At 50.1% G+C, this 17,509-nt stretch overlaps 1 protein-coding gene across 3 annotated transcripts in view; it reads left to right on the forward strand.

Moving 5' to 3' along the window:
• The first annotated feature begins 202 nt into the window (after window positions 1-202).
• Window positions 203-17,509, forward strand: part of DNAH14 (dynein axonemal heavy chain 14) — a 225,456-nt gene continuing 208,149 nt past the window's right edge. For all 3 annotated transcript variants that reach the window (XM_066595168.1, XM_066595169.1, XM_066595170.1), the window contains exons 1-8: window positions 203-264; window positions 1,824-1,991; window positions 2,655-2,785; window positions 3,715-3,836; window positions 4,252-4,361; window positions 7,447-7,614; window positions 9,486-9,598; window positions 11,546-11,608. In XM_066595168.1, the coding sequence (XP_066451265.1) occupies window positions 1,839-1,991; window positions 2,655-2,785; window positions 3,715-3,836; window positions 4,252-4,361; window positions 7,447-7,614; window positions 9,486-9,598; window positions 11,546-11,608 (860 nt within the window). In that variant the 5' untranslated portion in view covers window positions 203-264; window positions 1,824-1,838. The remainder of the gene's footprint in view (window positions 265-1,823; window positions 1,992-2,654; window positions 2,786-3,714; window positions 3,837-4,251; window positions 4,362-7,446; window positions 7,615-9,485; window positions 9,599-11,545; window positions 11,609-17,509) is intronic.

Here is a 17,509-nt window from a genome sequence, read left to right on the forward strand (position 1 = left end):
CCGCCCTCCTCCTAGCTCTGGATTACAGGAGTCTTCTGTACAGCTGCGGACTACATTTCCCATAAGCCCTCGGGCGCCGCTCTCAGGAGGAGATTCAGAGCTCCGGGGGAGGGGTTTGTATTCCTACCTGTGTGACCCCGCCCCCGTCTCCTAGACAACCGCAGGGAGCGTCTCTCCTCTGAGAGTGGAAAATCACAACAAAGCAATCTTTATTCATAAGTGTTTGCGCATCTCCTGCCCGCTGGATGTGACCCGCCCGGACGGGTGAGTGCTGCCGCAGCGTCCCGCACACTGACTCCTCTCTACGTGTCTTATATCAGGTCAACTTGGCAACTTTCTAATTTGCTTGTAATTTAGTTGTGCCATTTTCAAGATCTCAGTTTGCTGTCAATGAATGGGGACTCTGATGCCACCTAGAGGCTGAAACCGGTCCTGCTGACACAGGTGTATGACCAAGAGGTCTGATACAACATAACCAGCTGTGTGAGTGCGATGTGATCCGGGTGGTTATCAGTCACTTACAGCAAGCAGAGATCTGGAAATAAGTAGGAACATTTGATGGCAAAGCTTTAACGACTGCCAAATTCTGAAGACAAAAATTCAATTTTTGGAAATTTCTTTGCGCACAAGTGTTTTAGCCTCATATTATTGTATCTTACTTGCGCCAATTTTGTTCAGGCACCTTGACCGGTAGAGAAGCGCCGTAGCCGGTGTCTGTGCAATCTTCTGGATTGTTGAATATTCTGGATCATCGGATGGTTAAAAAAAATAGTTTTGTCGCCGTATAAGGCTGTCTGTCCACAGGCGAGACAGAATATCGCTAGCGATATTCCGCCATGGGGGAGCAGGTGAGCCTATCTAATAGCAGCATGAATCCCGCGAGCGGAGAATTGCTACGATTCTACGCTCGTGGACATCACGCTGCACTATCCATAGTAAGCCCATGGAAAGCATGGCATGCGAGGTCCGCAGGCGATTTACCGCCGCGCAATGACAACACGCCCGTGGACAGGCAGCCTAACACTTATTAGTGCACCATGTGGCGGTACATGAAGTCCTTACAGCTCTGTACTATGGGAAAAGTGACTCTGTGTGTAGCCATAAAGCAAGCGTGAGGCTATACCCAAGGAGCTTTAAGTCATGTCTCTGTATGACACCTGTCGGAGCACTATATGGCGGCACACGGAGTCCCTGCAGCTCCATACTGTGGGGACAGACTCCTCGTGCTCAGAGGCGTAACTTGAAGCTCCTGGGCCCAAATGCAAAACCTAGAACGGGGCCCCCAGCTATAATGCTTCATTCATAGTACTGGGCTCCCTATATGGAGAAGAGAGGCCTTATGGGCCCCCTAAGGCTCCTGGGCCCGGGTGCAACCGCATCCCGTGCATCCTCTATAGTTACGCCCCTGCTCGTGCTGCATACAGCAGGGATGTGGCCTTACCTAACTGATGCCTCTGCACCGCACCTATTAGAGCACCATATGGCGGTACATTACTATGAGAACAGTGACTCTGTGTGTTACTGTAAAGCAGGGATGAGGCCTGACCAAGGAGCTTTCAGTTATGTCTCTGTGCGACACTTGTTTGAGCACCATATGGGAGCACACACAATTCTTGCGGCTCCATATAATGTGAACCGACTCCTTTGGAGCACTACATGGCGGCACACGGAGTCCCTGCAGCTCCTTACTATGGGAACAGGGAACTCCGTGTGCCACGATAAAGCAGGGATGAGGGCGAGTGAAAGGGCTAACAAAGAGGAGCTGCAGCAGCAGAGTCACATAGTCACTGACTGGTCATGTATTCTTATGTTGCCCCCCCCAGGAGGAAGGACGCACAATGTACAGCGGGGAGCGGCGGCTCTCGCCCAGAACGGATCTGCGTTCCCGCCTGCATCTTGGAGCGGAGAATTCAGATGTTCTCCAGATGGTCTCCAGGAATACAACGAGGCACAAACAAGCTGTCAGCGGTAATGAACACAGTCACACGCGGGTGAGCAATCCGTCTCCATTAACGTTACCACAACAGCGTCTCCTCCAATCGCTCACTGCGGTCTGCGAGGAATGAAATACAAGGTTTATAGACGAGCGGGGACCCGCTATCTGTCCGTAACAGGGACGAGCGACAGCCGTATATCCTCCGGGCCCACCTCATAAAACGGAGATGTTGCCCGTAGCAACCAATCACCTCACTGCTCTCATTTTCAGACTTGCTATGGAAAAAAAGTCTGAGATCTGATTGGTTGCTATGTGCAACATCCCATCTTGCTCCTTGCCGTGGATGAGGCCCCAAACATACAAATGACCCGCTATATCTGTTCATTCTTAGCGTAATACAGGGTGGGCCAAAGAAATCTGTTATTGTTGCCCCTAGCAACCAATCAGAGCGCAGCTTTCATTTCTTTTACTGATGAGGTGAAGTGAAAGCTGCGCTGTGATTGGTTGCTATGGGCAGCACAGGCAGATTTTCTTTCAGACTGCTTTCATAAGAGTGTGGTGTCCACAGCGACCAATCACAGCGCAGCTTTTAGTTTACCTCAGCAGAATAAGAAATGAAAGCTGCGCTGTGATTGGTTTCTTTGTGCAGCAAGGACAGATTTTCTTTCAGATTGTGTGAGGCCGGCCTGTAGTACTTGGTTGTGTTCTCTTGTACCAGGGTCTTATTCCCAAGCTGCCCTCGGGGTCCGTGGATTCATGTTTGCCTGCCATCTGCACTGCTAACTACAGAGAGGACAGAAAGAGACGAATCGCAGAGAAACTGCGAGACTACAAAAAGGAGCCGGAAATGTAAGAACTGCAGTATGTCCGATACCCTCCGAACCCCGCCATGATGTCACACAGCGAACCTCGTCGCCTGCTCCCCCTCAGACGTGCCCCTCGTGGCCTGCCCCCGCCTCTGGCGTGCCCCTCGTGGCCTGCCCCCCCTTCGGGCGTGCGCCTCGTCGCCTGCCCCCCCCCTCGGGCATGCGCCTCGTCGCCTGCCCCCCCCGGGCGTGCGCCTCGTCGCCTGCCCCCCCCCTCCTGCGTGCGCCTCGTCGCCTGCCCCGCCTCGGGCGTGCGCCTCGTCGCCTGCCCCGCCTCGGGCGTGCCCCTCGTCGCCTGCCCCGCCTCGGGCGTGCCCCTCGTCGCCTGCCCCGCCTCTGGCGTGCCCCTCGTCGCCTGCCCCGCCTCGGGCGTGCCCCTCGTCGCCTGCCCCGCCTCGGGCGTGCCCCTCGTCGCCTGCCCCGCCTCTGGCGTGCCCCTCGTCGCCTGCCCCGCCTCATGCCTGCGCCTCGTCGCCTGCCCCGCCTCATGCCTGCGCCTCGTCGCCTGCCCCGCCTCATCGCCTGCTCCCCTCATCCCCTCATGCCTGCGCCTCGTCGCCTGCTCCCCTCATGCCTGCGCCTCGTCGCCTGCTCCCCTCATGCCTGCGCCTCGTCGCCTGCTCCCCTCATGCCTGCGCCTCGTCGCCTGCTCCCCTCATGCCTGCGCCTCGTCGCCTGCTCCCCTCATGCCTGCGCCTCGTCGCCTGCTCCCCTCATGCCTGCGCCTCGTCGCCTGCTCCCCTCATTTCTGCGCCTCGTCGCCTGCTCCCCTCATTTCTGCGCCTCGTCGCCTGCTCCCCTCATGCCTGCGCCTCGTCGCCTGCTCTCATTTATGCCTGCGCCTCGTCGCCTGCTCCCCTCATGCCTGCGCCTCGTCGCCTGCTCCCCTCATACCTGTTTCTCCTTTTGCAGCAAACACAGAAGTGAAATGGTGAGCAGCGGGACCCTGGAGGACCGAGCTACATCCTTTAAGTCTGAACTGAGACCAAAGAAGGACCCCCAGGGCTGCTGTGAAGTTAGGGAGAGAACTGAAGGTATGAAGCAACCTGCTCAGTGGAGGACTGGCACATGTCAGGGTGGCGCCAGTGGTAACAAAGCTCATACCACTTCCACTTCCCAAGGACACATTGTGTCCATTAGCTTCACTTGAAGAGGTTTTAACCCCTTAAATAACAAGTGTAACACAGTTCATCTTAATACTTTACATGGGTAACAATGAAGTTGTGCACAAGTCACGCAGTGGTTGCAATTTAATAGCAACTTTGTCAAACCCAAGCCTGAAACGGTCAACATTGGTGAAAGCTGTGAGCGGCATAGAAGGGTCTGCAGAGCTGATGCCCCTTTGGCACGGCTGAGATTTCTGTTACATTCACCACTGGAATGGTATTACTGCCGGCACGGGTTGAACGTTCTCTATCATGACGGTTTATATTATTTTTTATGTTCCAGTTGACGGTGTGATGTCACACATACAGAGAGTCAGGGCTGACCTCGGCTGGAAGATGCCCCAAATTCCAGTAGAAATCAGCAAAGCCGAAAAATATAAGAGATTTCTAAAGGTAAAACTCCAGAACACTGAAACCAGTGATGTCAGATCTACTTCACAGTGATGAGGAGGCTCCAATGTAACCATCAGGGACAACCGACAGGGAGTGGTTATTAATGGTACATACTCTGGTTGGGTCACTGTTACTACTGGGGTACCACCGGGGGCAGTATTGGAGTGGTCAGTGTTACTAGTAGGGTACCACAAGGGGCAGTATTGGAGTGGTCACCATTACTAGTAGGGTACCCCAGGGGGCAGTATTGGAGTGGTCAGCGTTACTAGTAGGGTACCACAAGGGGCAGTATTGGAATGGTCACCATTACTAGTAGGGTACCCCAGGGGGGCAGTATTGGAGTGGTCAGCGTTACTAGTAGGGTACCACAAGGGGCAGTATTGGAGGGGTCAACTTTACTAGTGGGTTACTACAGGGGGCAGTATTGGAGTGGTCACCATTACTAGTAGGGTACCCCAGGGGGCAGAATTGGGCCCTATTCATTTTTTATATATTTATTAATGACCTGGTAGAAGGATCGTGCAGTAAAATATCACTATTTGCAGATGATACAAAACTATGTAAAGAAACTAATACAAGAGAGGACAGAATGTGGCTACAAGAGGATCTGGATAAGTTGGGGGCAGAATAGTGGCAAATAAGGTTTAGCACTGATAAATGTAAGATTCTGCACATGGGCAGAGGAAATACTTGTCACCATTACACACTAAATGGGTAACACTGACCTGGAAATACTACTGATGACCTATCCCCAGGATAGGTCATCAATAGTTGATTGGCTGGAGTCCGCCGCTCGGGACCCCGACCGATCAGCTGTGCGGGCGCATGCTGTCAGCGGTGCAAATACACAGAGGTCGCAGCGGAAGCTTCCACGCTGATCTCCGTGTAGTGGCTGGTGCTTGTAACTGCAGGCACGGCTCTCATTGAAATTAATGTGAGCTGTGCTTGCAGTTACAAGTGCCGGCCATTACATGTGAGGGAGACTTCGGCTGCGACCTCTGTTATTGCACCGCTGACAGCATGTGCCTGCACAGCTGATTGGTCGGGGTCCCGAGCGGCGGTCCCCGGCCGATCAAACATTAATGACCTATCCTGAGGATAGGTCTTCAGCAGTACTTCCCCGAAAAATCCCTTTAACTATAAGCTTAACTGGAACAACCAGTGTCAGGCAGCTCCTGTCAAGGCAAATAGGATCATGGGGTGCATCAAAAGAGGTCTAGGGGCACATGACGAGAACATCGGTCTTCCTCTGTACAAGTCACTAGTTAGATCACACATGGAATATTGTGGACAGCTTTGGGCACTGGTACTCAAGAAGGACATATCAGAGCTTGAGCGGGTACAAAGGGGGCAACTAAAATAATAAATGGAATGGGCGGACTACAATACCCAGAGAGGTTATCAAAATTGGGGTTATTTAGTTTAAAAAAATAATGGCTGAGGGGCAACCTCATCTATTTATACCCAGGACTGTAACAAGGGGGCGCTCTAATAACTACGTATAATATATCAGTGGTCAGTACAGAGATCTCTCCCATCATCTATTATACCCAGGACTGTAACAAGGGGGCGCTCTAATAGCTATGTATAAATATATCAGGGATCAGTACAGAAATCTCTCCTATCATCTATTATACCCAGGATTGTAACAAGGGGGCGCTCTCTACTTCTAGAGGAAAGAAGGTTTCTACACCAAGACAGAAGGGTTTTTTTTAGTGTGAGACTGTGAAACTCTCTGCCTGAGGACATAGTGATTGTGAACTCGATAAAAGAGTACTAGAGGGTCTGGACATCTTTCTTGATCATTACAATATTACAGTAACTGACTATTTCAGAAGTGTTGGTGATCCGGGAATTGTTCTGATTCCGCTAATATGAGGAAAATTGGCTTCTACCTCCCTGGGTTTTTTGCCTTCCTCTGGATCAACAGTGCAGGATAATACGCTGAACTGGATGAACGTGTCTGTTTTCTCAGCCTTACTCGCTGTGTAACAGTCACTACTCCAGTAGACACTAGGAGGAAAACAGAGAAAGCTGCTGGAAAAGAAGCTGCTCCTAAAAACTGGGCAAGAAGGAAGAGTCCACTGCTTAATTGAAAGACAAACTGCCATGCACTTGGACGCATTGTCTATGCCAGTGTGTGAAGTCAAGTCTCTAATCTAGAATTAAGAAATGAGAACTCTATGCTGCTTGTTAACTTCATTTACTTTCATTCTGTAAACTCCTTTAATTTCACCATATGGTAGAATAGGAGGAAACATGACTTACTGCATTCACTTACTTTCTCCTTACTTAGATAGATTGATCTAACATGTCTATCGTACCCAAACCGAAAATAACAATCTGTCCATAGAGGACCTTACTAGCTAATAAAGTTCTATAATTACAGCAGCCTCAGTCTGCGTGAGAGGGGAGAAGCGACAAGTGTAATGTGAGCTAGGAAACATGCCTAGAAATCTCCTATCTCATATACAGTTGTTACTCTTCCCCCCCCCCTCACACAGGCTAATTAAAAACGGTGCTGAGGTTGCTGTAATCACAGGATTTTATTATCTATAACGTAGTAAGGTCCTCCATGGATACACTGACAGATTGTCATTACCTGTTTGGGTAAAATACATCTATCTTACCCAGACGAATAATTACAATCTGTCTTTGTGTCTGTACAAGACTTTACTAGCTAATAAAGTCCTGTGATTACAGCATCCTCAGCACCAATTCAATTAGTGTGAGAGGGGAAGACAAACAAATGTATGTCAGCTAGGAGATTTGCAGGCATGTTTCCTAGCTCACAGTACACTTGTCACTTCTCTCCTCTCACACAGACTGACTGAATCAGTGCTGAGGCTGCTGTGATCACAGGACTTTATTTGCCAGTGATCATGGCTAGGCTTAAGTTACACTGCATCTGTAACATGACAACCAGACACAGCATGACACAAGAATTAAGGGATCACTAAAGTGAATACTTTTGTCCTGCTCCCATATCTTCAAGCCTTGCACTAGGCAAACCCAGTAACATGAAGTTGTCTGGTTTTATAAGCGTGGGTCTTGTCAATAAGTGTTTCTGCATTCTTTTGCTTAGGATAATACTGTTATTAAAGAAGACACTGGAGAATTCGTGTATTGTCTACCTAAATGTCAGGGCAACCCCACTGCTCGCTACGACCCGTATGACCTCCAGGTTGTTCCAGCTGGTAGCGCGGTTCAGTGTGACATATACTGGACTGTCAGCGCTTCACATGTATCTAAGGTAAGCAGTGCAAACAAGTACATAGTGATCATTTATCCACTTGTAAGTGGATTACCATCATCTGTAATTGTCTCCTATTGATAAGGGGTGATCACATCTGAAGTGATGGGTAAAATTCTTTACAACCCGACACCCCCCTCAATATCCATAAGGTTTGTATTTTCTTGTGCGGTGATGAAGCACAGCTGACTACGGCACAGCTCACAGAGCCGCAATATCAGGCTTTGTAATCCGTGTTGACTACAGTTTATGAACCATCTGTCCGCTTGTCTCCCCTCATATTTATTCTATTGTGATGCGGCCGTAGTTTTTTACTTTTCTGTAATGAGACCACATAATGTACTGAAATTTTTTCTTTTAAAGTGGGATGAAATGAAAAAAAACTCAATCGCAGTTTTTTTGTTTTTACGGTGTTAATGATGTGTAGAAATATTCACTTTATTCTGTGGTTCAGCATAATTACAGCGGTTCTGAATATATATAGTTTTTTTTTTTTAATGCTGCTTGTATCGGCTTTCTTTGATAGCTGATACCCGCCCAGCAGCCATGATCAGCATGAATGCTGATCGTGGCTGTTAAGCCTTTAAATGCTGCTATCAAATCTGATAACAGGATTTAAATGGCCGATCAGTGTTTGGGATCCCCAACAGCCTCCCCATAATGAAATGTTGTTCGTAAAGGCGCTCAGGGCTACCATGACTGATTGCCTATCCAGGTGTGCCTTTAGCATTTCTTGATAGACTGCTTGTCAGAATGTGGTCTAATGCAATACTATGGTATTACGTTATACTGTATGAGCAATCAAACAGTCACATGTTCAAGTCCCCTATGAGGATTAAGAAAAATGTAAAAATTAGTTTTATTGGGTAATTCAAGTTTTGAAATACAAAAAAACATATTTGGTCCTGACTAGAGATGAGCGAGCACGCTCGTTTAAGGCTGATGCTCGATCGAGCATCTGTCTTGTCGAGTAACTGATTACTAGACCGAGCACCATGCGGGGGAGCGGCGCGGGGGGGAGAGAGATCTGGGCAAGAAAAATGAAGAAAGCACATACAGAATGGGAGGAATTAGGCTAAGCAGCAGCACATGTGAAAAAGACTTGGGTATACTAATAGATCATAGACTGAACGTGAGTCAACAATGTGATGCAGCAGCCAAAAAGGCAAACACAATTCTGGGATGTATTAAGAGAAGCCTAGAGTCTAGATCACAGGAGGTCATTATCCCCTCTACTCTTCCTTAGTCAGACCTCATCTGGAATACTGTGTCCAATTCTGGGCACCCCACTTTAAAAAAAACATAGACAAACTGGAGCAAGTTCAGAGAAGTGTTACTAAGATGGTGAGCGGTCTGCAAATCATGTCCTATGAGGAACGGTGAAAGGATCTGGGAATGTTTAGCTTGCAAAAAAGGAGATGAGACTTAATAGCTGTCTACAAATATCTGAAGGGCTGTCACAGTGCAGAGGGATCAGTCCTATTCTCATCTGCACAAGGAAAGACTAGAAGCAGTGGGATGAACTGAAAGGGAGGAGACACAGATTAGATATTAGACAGTGAGGGTGATCAATGAGTGGAACAGGTTACCACAGGAGGTGGGGAGTTCTACTTCAATGGAAGTGTTCAAACGCTGGACAAATATCTGTCTGGGATGATTTAGTGAATCCTGCACTGAGCAGGGGGTTGGACCCGATGACCCTGGAGGTCCCTTCCAACTCTAACATTCTAGGATTCTATGATATATGCCGCTATGTCTCACAGATCCGCCTATATCCATGCAACACAGATAATACGGTCGTCCCTTATATATAGGGAGGAACCTGTGAAAATGGACAGTAGAATAACTCTTTCCATTCTATCATTGTCCAGGTATTGATGGTCTCTGGAGCAGAGATCATGGAGGCTGTGCCCGTCGCCAAGTGGTTACACGAGAGGGAGAAATACTATGCAATAAAGAACATACGCGCATTCTCCCAGTTCCGGTAAGACAATCATCTAAAAAGACAAGTTTCCAACCTTCCAACAACTATCCTCTATATATTGTACGTAGTAAACCAACGAATGACACGTTTATTATGTACTAGCTGACATAATGAAGAGGGAGGTAAGTGGATAGAATATATGAGTGTGTGTACATGTATGTGTGTGAATATAAGTAGTGAGTGCGCACATATGCACTGATACTGCACTGCTGTGGTGAGTATCGGCCATCGGGCTGGCTCCAGGTTTATGTGGACCATCGAGCAATAGGGTCTCAGTGGGCCCTTCTTTCTGTCTTTGCATCACTACTTTTTCCACACGTCTACATAATCTACCCATTTGCAGTCCCCAGATAGTAATAATGCCACCCACGATGCCCCACACAGTAAGAGTATCCTCCTTTTTGTGTCCCTTGAAGAGCCCAAACAGTAAATGCTGCTTATAGCGACTCCCACGCAGTAAAAGTGCCCCCATTTAGTAATAATGCCACCTTTTCCCCTTTAGATATGTCAGCCTTTATCGCCTTTTAGATATAACACCACTTCTGCCACCTTAAATCTAATACCACCTATTGCCCCTTTTAGATATAATGCTCTCGCCTGCTTTCAGATATGCCACCTTAAACACCATTTTCCATATATATCACCATTTACCCCTTTTACATGTACACTCATTGTCAGTGACTTTCCTCCGCTAGAAGTTGTCGGAGGGAATGAAACTTGAAGTGATTACAATATCAGAGCAAAGGTATAATTTATTGTGGGGAACCGACCCCTTGTAGGGAGGCTCTAGTACCCTGTTGTACCGCCTCTAGCTTGGATACAAGATGTGATACGGGAGGCATGGAAGCTCTAGTACCCTGTTGTACTGCCTCTAGCTTGGATACAAGATCTGATACAGTCAGGCATGGAGGCTCGTACCACCTCTAGCTTGGATACAAGATGTGATACGGGGGGGGCATGGAGGCTCTGGTACCCTGTTGTACCGCCTCTAGCTTGGATACAAGATGTGATACGGGCAGGTATGGAGGCTCTAGTACCCTGTTGTACTGCCTCTAGATTGGATACAAGATCTGATACAGTCAGGCATGGAGGCTCGTACCACCTCTAGCTTGGATACAAGATGTGATACGGGGGGGGGCATGGAGGCTCTGGTACCCTGTTGAGCCGCTTCTAGCATGGATACAAGATGTGATACGGGGGCATGGAGGCTCTAGTACCTGCTGTACCACCTCTAGCTTGGATACAAGATGTGATACAGGCAGACATGGAGGCTCTAGTACCCTTTTGGGCCACCTCTAGCTTGGATACAAGATGTGATATGGGGGGGCAGGGAGGCTCTAGTACTCTTTTGGGCCACCACTAGCTTGGATACAAGATGTAATATGGGCAGCATGAAGGCTCTAGGCTCTAATCTGTTGAGCCGCCTCTAGCTTGGATACAGCAAGATGTGATACCAGCGGGCATGGGGGCTCTAGTACACTGTTGAACCACCTCTAGCTTGGATACAAAATGTGATACAGGCGGGCATGAAGGCATACGGGTTCCGTATTGTATCCTGCCACATATTGCTCCACATTTGTTATAACTGAGACTCTAGAGTGTGCAAACATGTAGGCCGTGGAAGTTGGCGTCCCAGATGGTCCCATACATGTTCTATTCGAGATTAAATCTGGCGAACAGGCAGCCCATGAACACGGCCGTGATCTGTACGCAAACTAGAGCTGCATTCGTTGCTGCAATATGATTAGTGCACACTATTGCCGTATGATTTGGCAATGTTGTATATAGCGGAGGTTATACACAATTGGTTGGAGGTTTGGGGAAAGGTTGGGTTTCAAAATTTTACCATGGGGACAATTATTATCCGATTTCATCCCTGGTTGAAGCACTTCCGTTCCCTCCTTTATAGATGTAATAACCGCAGTGATGTCTATTTCTACTTTTTAGGCTCTGGAAAACTTTTACTCTTTGGAAAAGGAATGTTCAGCGATCAAAGATGGACGAAAGCAAGTATGTGCTAAGATGCCAGTACACTATATAAAATCATTAGCATTATTGTATGGACAGTACAGAATAATGGGGCAGATGTTTCTACCTAATTACACCAGTTTTCTACAGTACATTGAGAAATGTGTCCGAATACCAGATTAAAGGGCCACCGGTGATTTCTTTTTTGTTTAATGCATTCAATATGTAGCTATCCCCCCACTATCTATATGTAATAACTTGGCTGAAACTCCCGGCAGCTTTTTACTCAGAAGGTCATGTGATCTCAGTTCTGAACAGCTCAGATTTACTTGGGGTTATGTGTTCATTTCCCAGTCAGTTTCTCAGTTTGTGTGATGCTGTTACATGGATCTACCACAGAAACTGATTAGAGAGGAATACAGATACTCATATCACAGCTACTAATGATGATCACATAGCTCCTGTTATAATAGAGGAGATCACAGCTCATCCTCCTGATTTTTTTTTTTAATTAAAACTTATTTTTAAGTAGTTCTTTAGTTTCTGAAGGGGACATGAAGATACAATCGTTCAATTACTAGGATAGTACACTGCATTTAGAGATGAGCGAACACCAAAATGTTCGGGTGTTCGTTATTCGTAACGAACTTCCCGTGATGCTCGAGGGTTCGTTTCGAACAACGAACCCCATTGAAGTCAATGGGCGACCAGAACATTTTTGTATTTCGCCGATGCTCGCTAAGGTTTTCATGTGTGAAAATCTGGGCAATTCAGGAAAGTGATGGGAATGACACAGTGACGGATAGGGCAGGCGAGGGGCTACATGTTGGGCTGCATCTCAAGTTCCCAGGTCCCACTATTAAGCCACAATACCGGCAAGAGTGGGCCCCCCCCCCCTCCCAACAACTTTTACTTCTGAAAAGCCCTCATTAGCATGGCATACCTTTGCTAAGCACCACACTACCTCCAACAAAGCACAATCACTGCCTGCATGACACTCCACTGACACTTCTCCTGGGTTACATGCTGCCCAACCGCCCCCCCTCCCCCCCACAGCGCACACCAAAGTGTCCCTGCGCAGCCTTCAGCTGCCCTCATGCCACACCACGCTCATGTCTATTTAGAATTGCGTCTGCCATGACGAGGGACCGCAGGCACACACTGCAGAGGTTGGCACGGCTAGGCAGCGACTCTCTTTAAAAGTGGCGGAGCGATAGCCCACAATGCTGTACAGAAGCAATGAGAAATAGAATCCTGTGCCACCGCCATCAGGAGCTGCACACGTGGGCATAGCAATGGGGAACCTATGTGCCACACACTATTCATTCTGTCAAGGTGTCTGCATGCCCCAGTCAGACCGGGCTTTTTAATTCATAGACACAGGCAGGTACAACTCCCTATTGTGAAGTCCCTGTCGACCCACAGCATGGGTGGCTCCCTGGAACCCACTGGCGGTACACAGAAATATCCCATTGCATTGCCCAACACAGCTGAGGTAGTAATGTCGTGCTTAATGCAGGTGGGCTTCGGCCCACACTGCATGCCCCAGTCTGACTGGGGTTCTTTATAAGTGTACAGATGTAGTAAAAACTCCGTGTGCACCTACAGCATGGGTGGGTGCCAGGAAGCCACCGGCGGTACATAGAAATATCCCATTGCATTGCCCAACACAGCTGAGGTAGTAATGTTGTGCTTAACCCTTTCCAATCCAATTTGTATATGGTTTTCCTAGGGGGCTTACTCTTTTTCTGCTGTTATACAACGGCGCTATATGCTGGCTAAAGCCAGTACTGCATGAGCTGACACGTAGGATAGGCTCCGACAGCAGAGAGGCTGGCAATATACAGTAAGAGAACCCCGACGGACGTCTACCAACAACGGAGCTGTACAGCCTTAAACCCTAATGTCTTCACAGGTCACACAGTGGACTGGAAAGGGTTAATGCAGGTGGGCTTCGGCCCACACTGCATGCCCCAGTCAGACTGGGGTTCTTTACAAGTGGACACATGTAGGTTTAACTCCCTGTGGACCCACTGCCTGGGTGGGTGCCAGGAAGCCACCGGCGGTACATAGAAATATCCCATTGCATTGCCCAACACAGCTGAGGTAGTAATGTCGTGCGTAATGCAGGTGGGCTTCGGCCCACACTGCATGCCCCAGTCAGACTGGGGTTCTTTACAAGTGGACACATGTAGGTTTAACTCCCTGTGGACCCACTGCCTGGGTGGGTGCCAGGAAGCCACCGGCGGTACATAGAAATATCCCATTGCATTGCCCAACACAGCTGAGGTAGTAATGTCGTGCGTAATACAGGTGGGCTTCGGCCCACACTGCATGCCCCAGTCAGACGGGTTCTTTAGAAGTGTACAGAAGTATTAAAAACTCCGTGTGCACCTACAGCATGGGTGGCTCCCTGGAACCCACCGGCGGTACACAAAAATATCCCATTGCATTGCCCAACACAGCTGAGCTAACGTCAGCTGTAATGCAGGTGGGCTAAAAATTTATTTGATTACACTGTAGGCGAGGGCCCACAAAAATTGCTGTATCAACAGTACTAATGTACATCCCAAAAATTGGCCATGGCCAGCCAAGAGGGCAGGTGAAACCCATTAATCGCTTTGGTTAATGTGGCTTAAGTGGTAACTAGGCCTGGAGGCAGCCCAGTGTAACGAAAAATTGGTTCAAGTTAAAGTTCCAATGCTTTTAAGCGCATTGAAACTTATAAAAATTGTTCAGAAAAATTATTTGAGTGAGCCTTGTGGCCCTAAGAAAAATTGCCCGTTCAGCGTGATTACGTGAGGTTTCAGGAGGAGGAGCAGGAGGAGGAGGAGGAGGAATATTAGACACAGATTGATGAAGCAGAAATGTCCCCGTTTTGGATGGTGAGAGAGAACGTAGCTTCCATCCGCGGGTGCAGCCTACGTATTGCTTACGTATCGCTGCTGTCCGCTGGTGGAGAACAGAAGTCTGGCGAAATCCAGCCTTTGTTCATCTTGATGAGTGTTAGCCTGTCGGCACTGTCGGTTGACAAGCGGCTACGCTTATCTGTGATGATTCCCCCAGCCGCACTAAACACCCTCTCCGACAACACGCTAGCCGCAGGACAAGCAAGCACCTCAAGGGCATACAGGGCTAGTTCAGGCCACGTGTCCAGCTTCGACACCCAGTAGTTGTAGGGGGCAGAGGCGTCACCGAGGATGGTCGTGCGATCCGCTACGTACTCCCTCACCATCCTTTTACAGTGCTCCCGCCGACTCAGCCGTGACTGGGGAGCGGTGACACAGTCTTGGTGGGGAGCCATAAAGCTGGCCAGGCCCTTAAAGACTGTTGCACTGCCTGGGATGTACATGCTGCTCGATCTACGCACATCCCCTGCTACCTTGCCCTCGGAACTGCGCCTTCTGCCACTAGCGCTGTCGGCTGGGAATTTTACCATCAGCTTGTCCGCAAGGGTCCTGTGGTATAGCAACACTCTCGAACCCCTTTCCTCTTCGGGAATCAGAGTGGGCAGGTTCTCCTTATACCGTGGATCGAGCAGTGTGTACACCCAGTAATCCGTAGTGGCCAGAATGCGTGCAACGCGAGGGTCACGAGAAAGGCATCCTAACATGAAGTCAGCCATGTGTGCCAGGGTACCTGTACGCAACACATGGCTGTCTTCACTAGGAAGATCACTTTCAGGATCCTCCTCCTCCTCCTCCTCCTCAGGCCATACACGCTGAAAGGATGACAGGCAATCAGCCGGTGTACCGTCAGCAGCGGGCCAAGCTGTCTCTTCCCCCTCCTCCTCATCCTCCTCATGCTCCTCCTCCTCCTCCTGTACGCGCTGAGAAATAGACAGGAGGGTGCCCTGACTATCCAGCGGCATACTGTCTTCCCCCGCCCCCGTTTCCGAGCGCAAAGCAGCTGCCTTTATGGTTTGCAGGGAATTTCTCAAGATGCATAGCAGAGGAATGGTGACGCTAATGATTGTAGCATCGCCGCTCACCACCTGGGTAGACTCCTCAAAATTACCAAGGACATGGCAGATGTCTGCCAACCAGGCCCACTCTTCTGAAAAGAATTGAGGAGGCTGACTCCCACTGCGCCGCCCATGTTGGAGTTGGTATTCGACTATAGCTCTACGCTGTTCATAGAGCCTGGCCAACATGTGGAGCGTAGAGTTCCACCGTGTGGGCACGTCGCACAGCAGTCGGTGCACTGGCAGCTTAAAGTGATGTTGCAGGGTGCGCAGGGTGGCAGCGTCCGTGTGGGACTTGCGGAAATGTGCGCAGAGCCGGCGCGCCTTTACGAGCAGGTCTGACAAGCGTGGGTAGCTTTTCAGAAACCGCTGAACCACCAAATTAAAGACGTGGGCCAGGCATGGCACGTGCGTGAGGCTGCCGAGCTGCAGAGCCGCCACCAGGTTACGGCCGTTGTCACACACGACCATGCCCGGTTGGAGGCTCAGCGGCGCAAGCCAGCGGTCGGTCTGCTGTGTCAGACCCTGCAGCAGTTCGTGGGCCGTGTGCCTCTTATCGCCTAAGCTGAGTAGTTTCAGCACGGCCTGCTGACGCTTGCCCACCGCTGTGCTGCCACACCGCGCGACACCGACTGCTGGCGACATGCTGCTGCTAACACATCTTGATTGTGAGACAGAGGAGGAGGAGGAGGAGGAGGGTGCTTTAGTGGAGGAAGCATACACCTCCGCAGATACCAGCACCGAGCTGGGGCCCGCAATTCTGGGGGTGGGTAGGACGTGAGCGGTCCCAGGCTCTGACTCTGTCCCAGCCTCCACTAAATTCACCCAATGTGCCGTCAGGGAGATGTAGTGGCCCTGCCCGCCTGTGCTTGTCCACGTGTCCGTAGTTAAGTGGACCGTGGCAGTAACCGCGTTGGTGAGGGCGCGCACAATGTTGCGGGAGACGTGGTCGTGCAGGGCTGGGACGGCACATCGGGAAAAGTAGTGGCGACTGGGAACTGAGTAGCGCGGGGCCGCCGCCTCCATGATACTTTTGAAGGACTCCGTTTCCACAACCCTATACGGCAGCATCTCAAGGCTGATGAATTTTGCGATGCGGACGGTTAACGTTTGAGCGTGCGGGTGCGTGGCGGCGTACTTGCGCTTGCGCTCGAACACTTGCGCAAGCGACGGCTGAACGGTGCGCTGAACTACACTGCTGGATGGGGCCGAGGACAGCGGAGATGAGGGTGTGGGTGCAGGCCATGAGGCGGTAGTGCCTGTGTCCTGAGAGGGGGGTTGCATCTCAGTGGCAGGTTGGGGCACAGGGGGAGAGGCAGGGGTGCAAACCGGAGGCGGTGAACGGCCTTTGTCCCACCTTGCGGGGTGCTTGGCCATCATATGTCTGCGCATGGTGGTGGTGGTGAGGCTGTTGGTGTTGGCTCCCCGGCTGAGCTTTGCGCGACAAAGGTTGCACACCACTGTTCGTCGGTCGTCAGGCGTCTCTGTGAAAAACTGCCAGACCTTAGAGCACCTCGGCCTCCGCAGGGTGGCATGGCGCGAGGGGGCGCTTTGGGAAACACTTGGTGGATTATTCGGTCTGGCCCTGCCTCTACCCCTGGCCACTGCACTGCCTCTTGCAACCTGCCCTGCTGATGCCCTTGACTCCCCCTCTGAAGACCTGTCCTCCTGAGTAAGCGTTGCACACCAGGTGGGGTCAGTCACCTCATCGTCCTGCTGCTCTTCCTCCGAATCCTCTGTGCGCTGCTCCCTGGGACTTACTGCCCTTACTACTACCTCACTGCAAGACAACTGTGTCTGATCGTCATCGTCCTCCTCACCCACAGAAAGTTGTTGAGACAGTTGGCGGAAGTCCCCAGCCTCTTCCCCCGGACCCCGGGAACTTTCGAATGGTTGGGCATCAGTGACGATAAACTCCTCTGGTGGGAGAGGAACCGCTGCTGCCCAATCTAAGCAGGGGCCCGAGAACAGTTCCTGGG

The sequence above is a fragment of the Eleutherodactylus coqui genome, chromosome 3 (assembly GCF_035609145.1).
Source record: "Eleutherodactylus coqui strain aEleCoq1 chromosome 3, aEleCoq1.hap1, whole genome shotgun sequence".
NCBI classification, from domain to species: domain Eukaryota; kingdom Metazoa; phylum Chordata; class Amphibia; order Anura; family Eleutherodactylidae; genus Eleutherodactylus; species Eleutherodactylus coqui.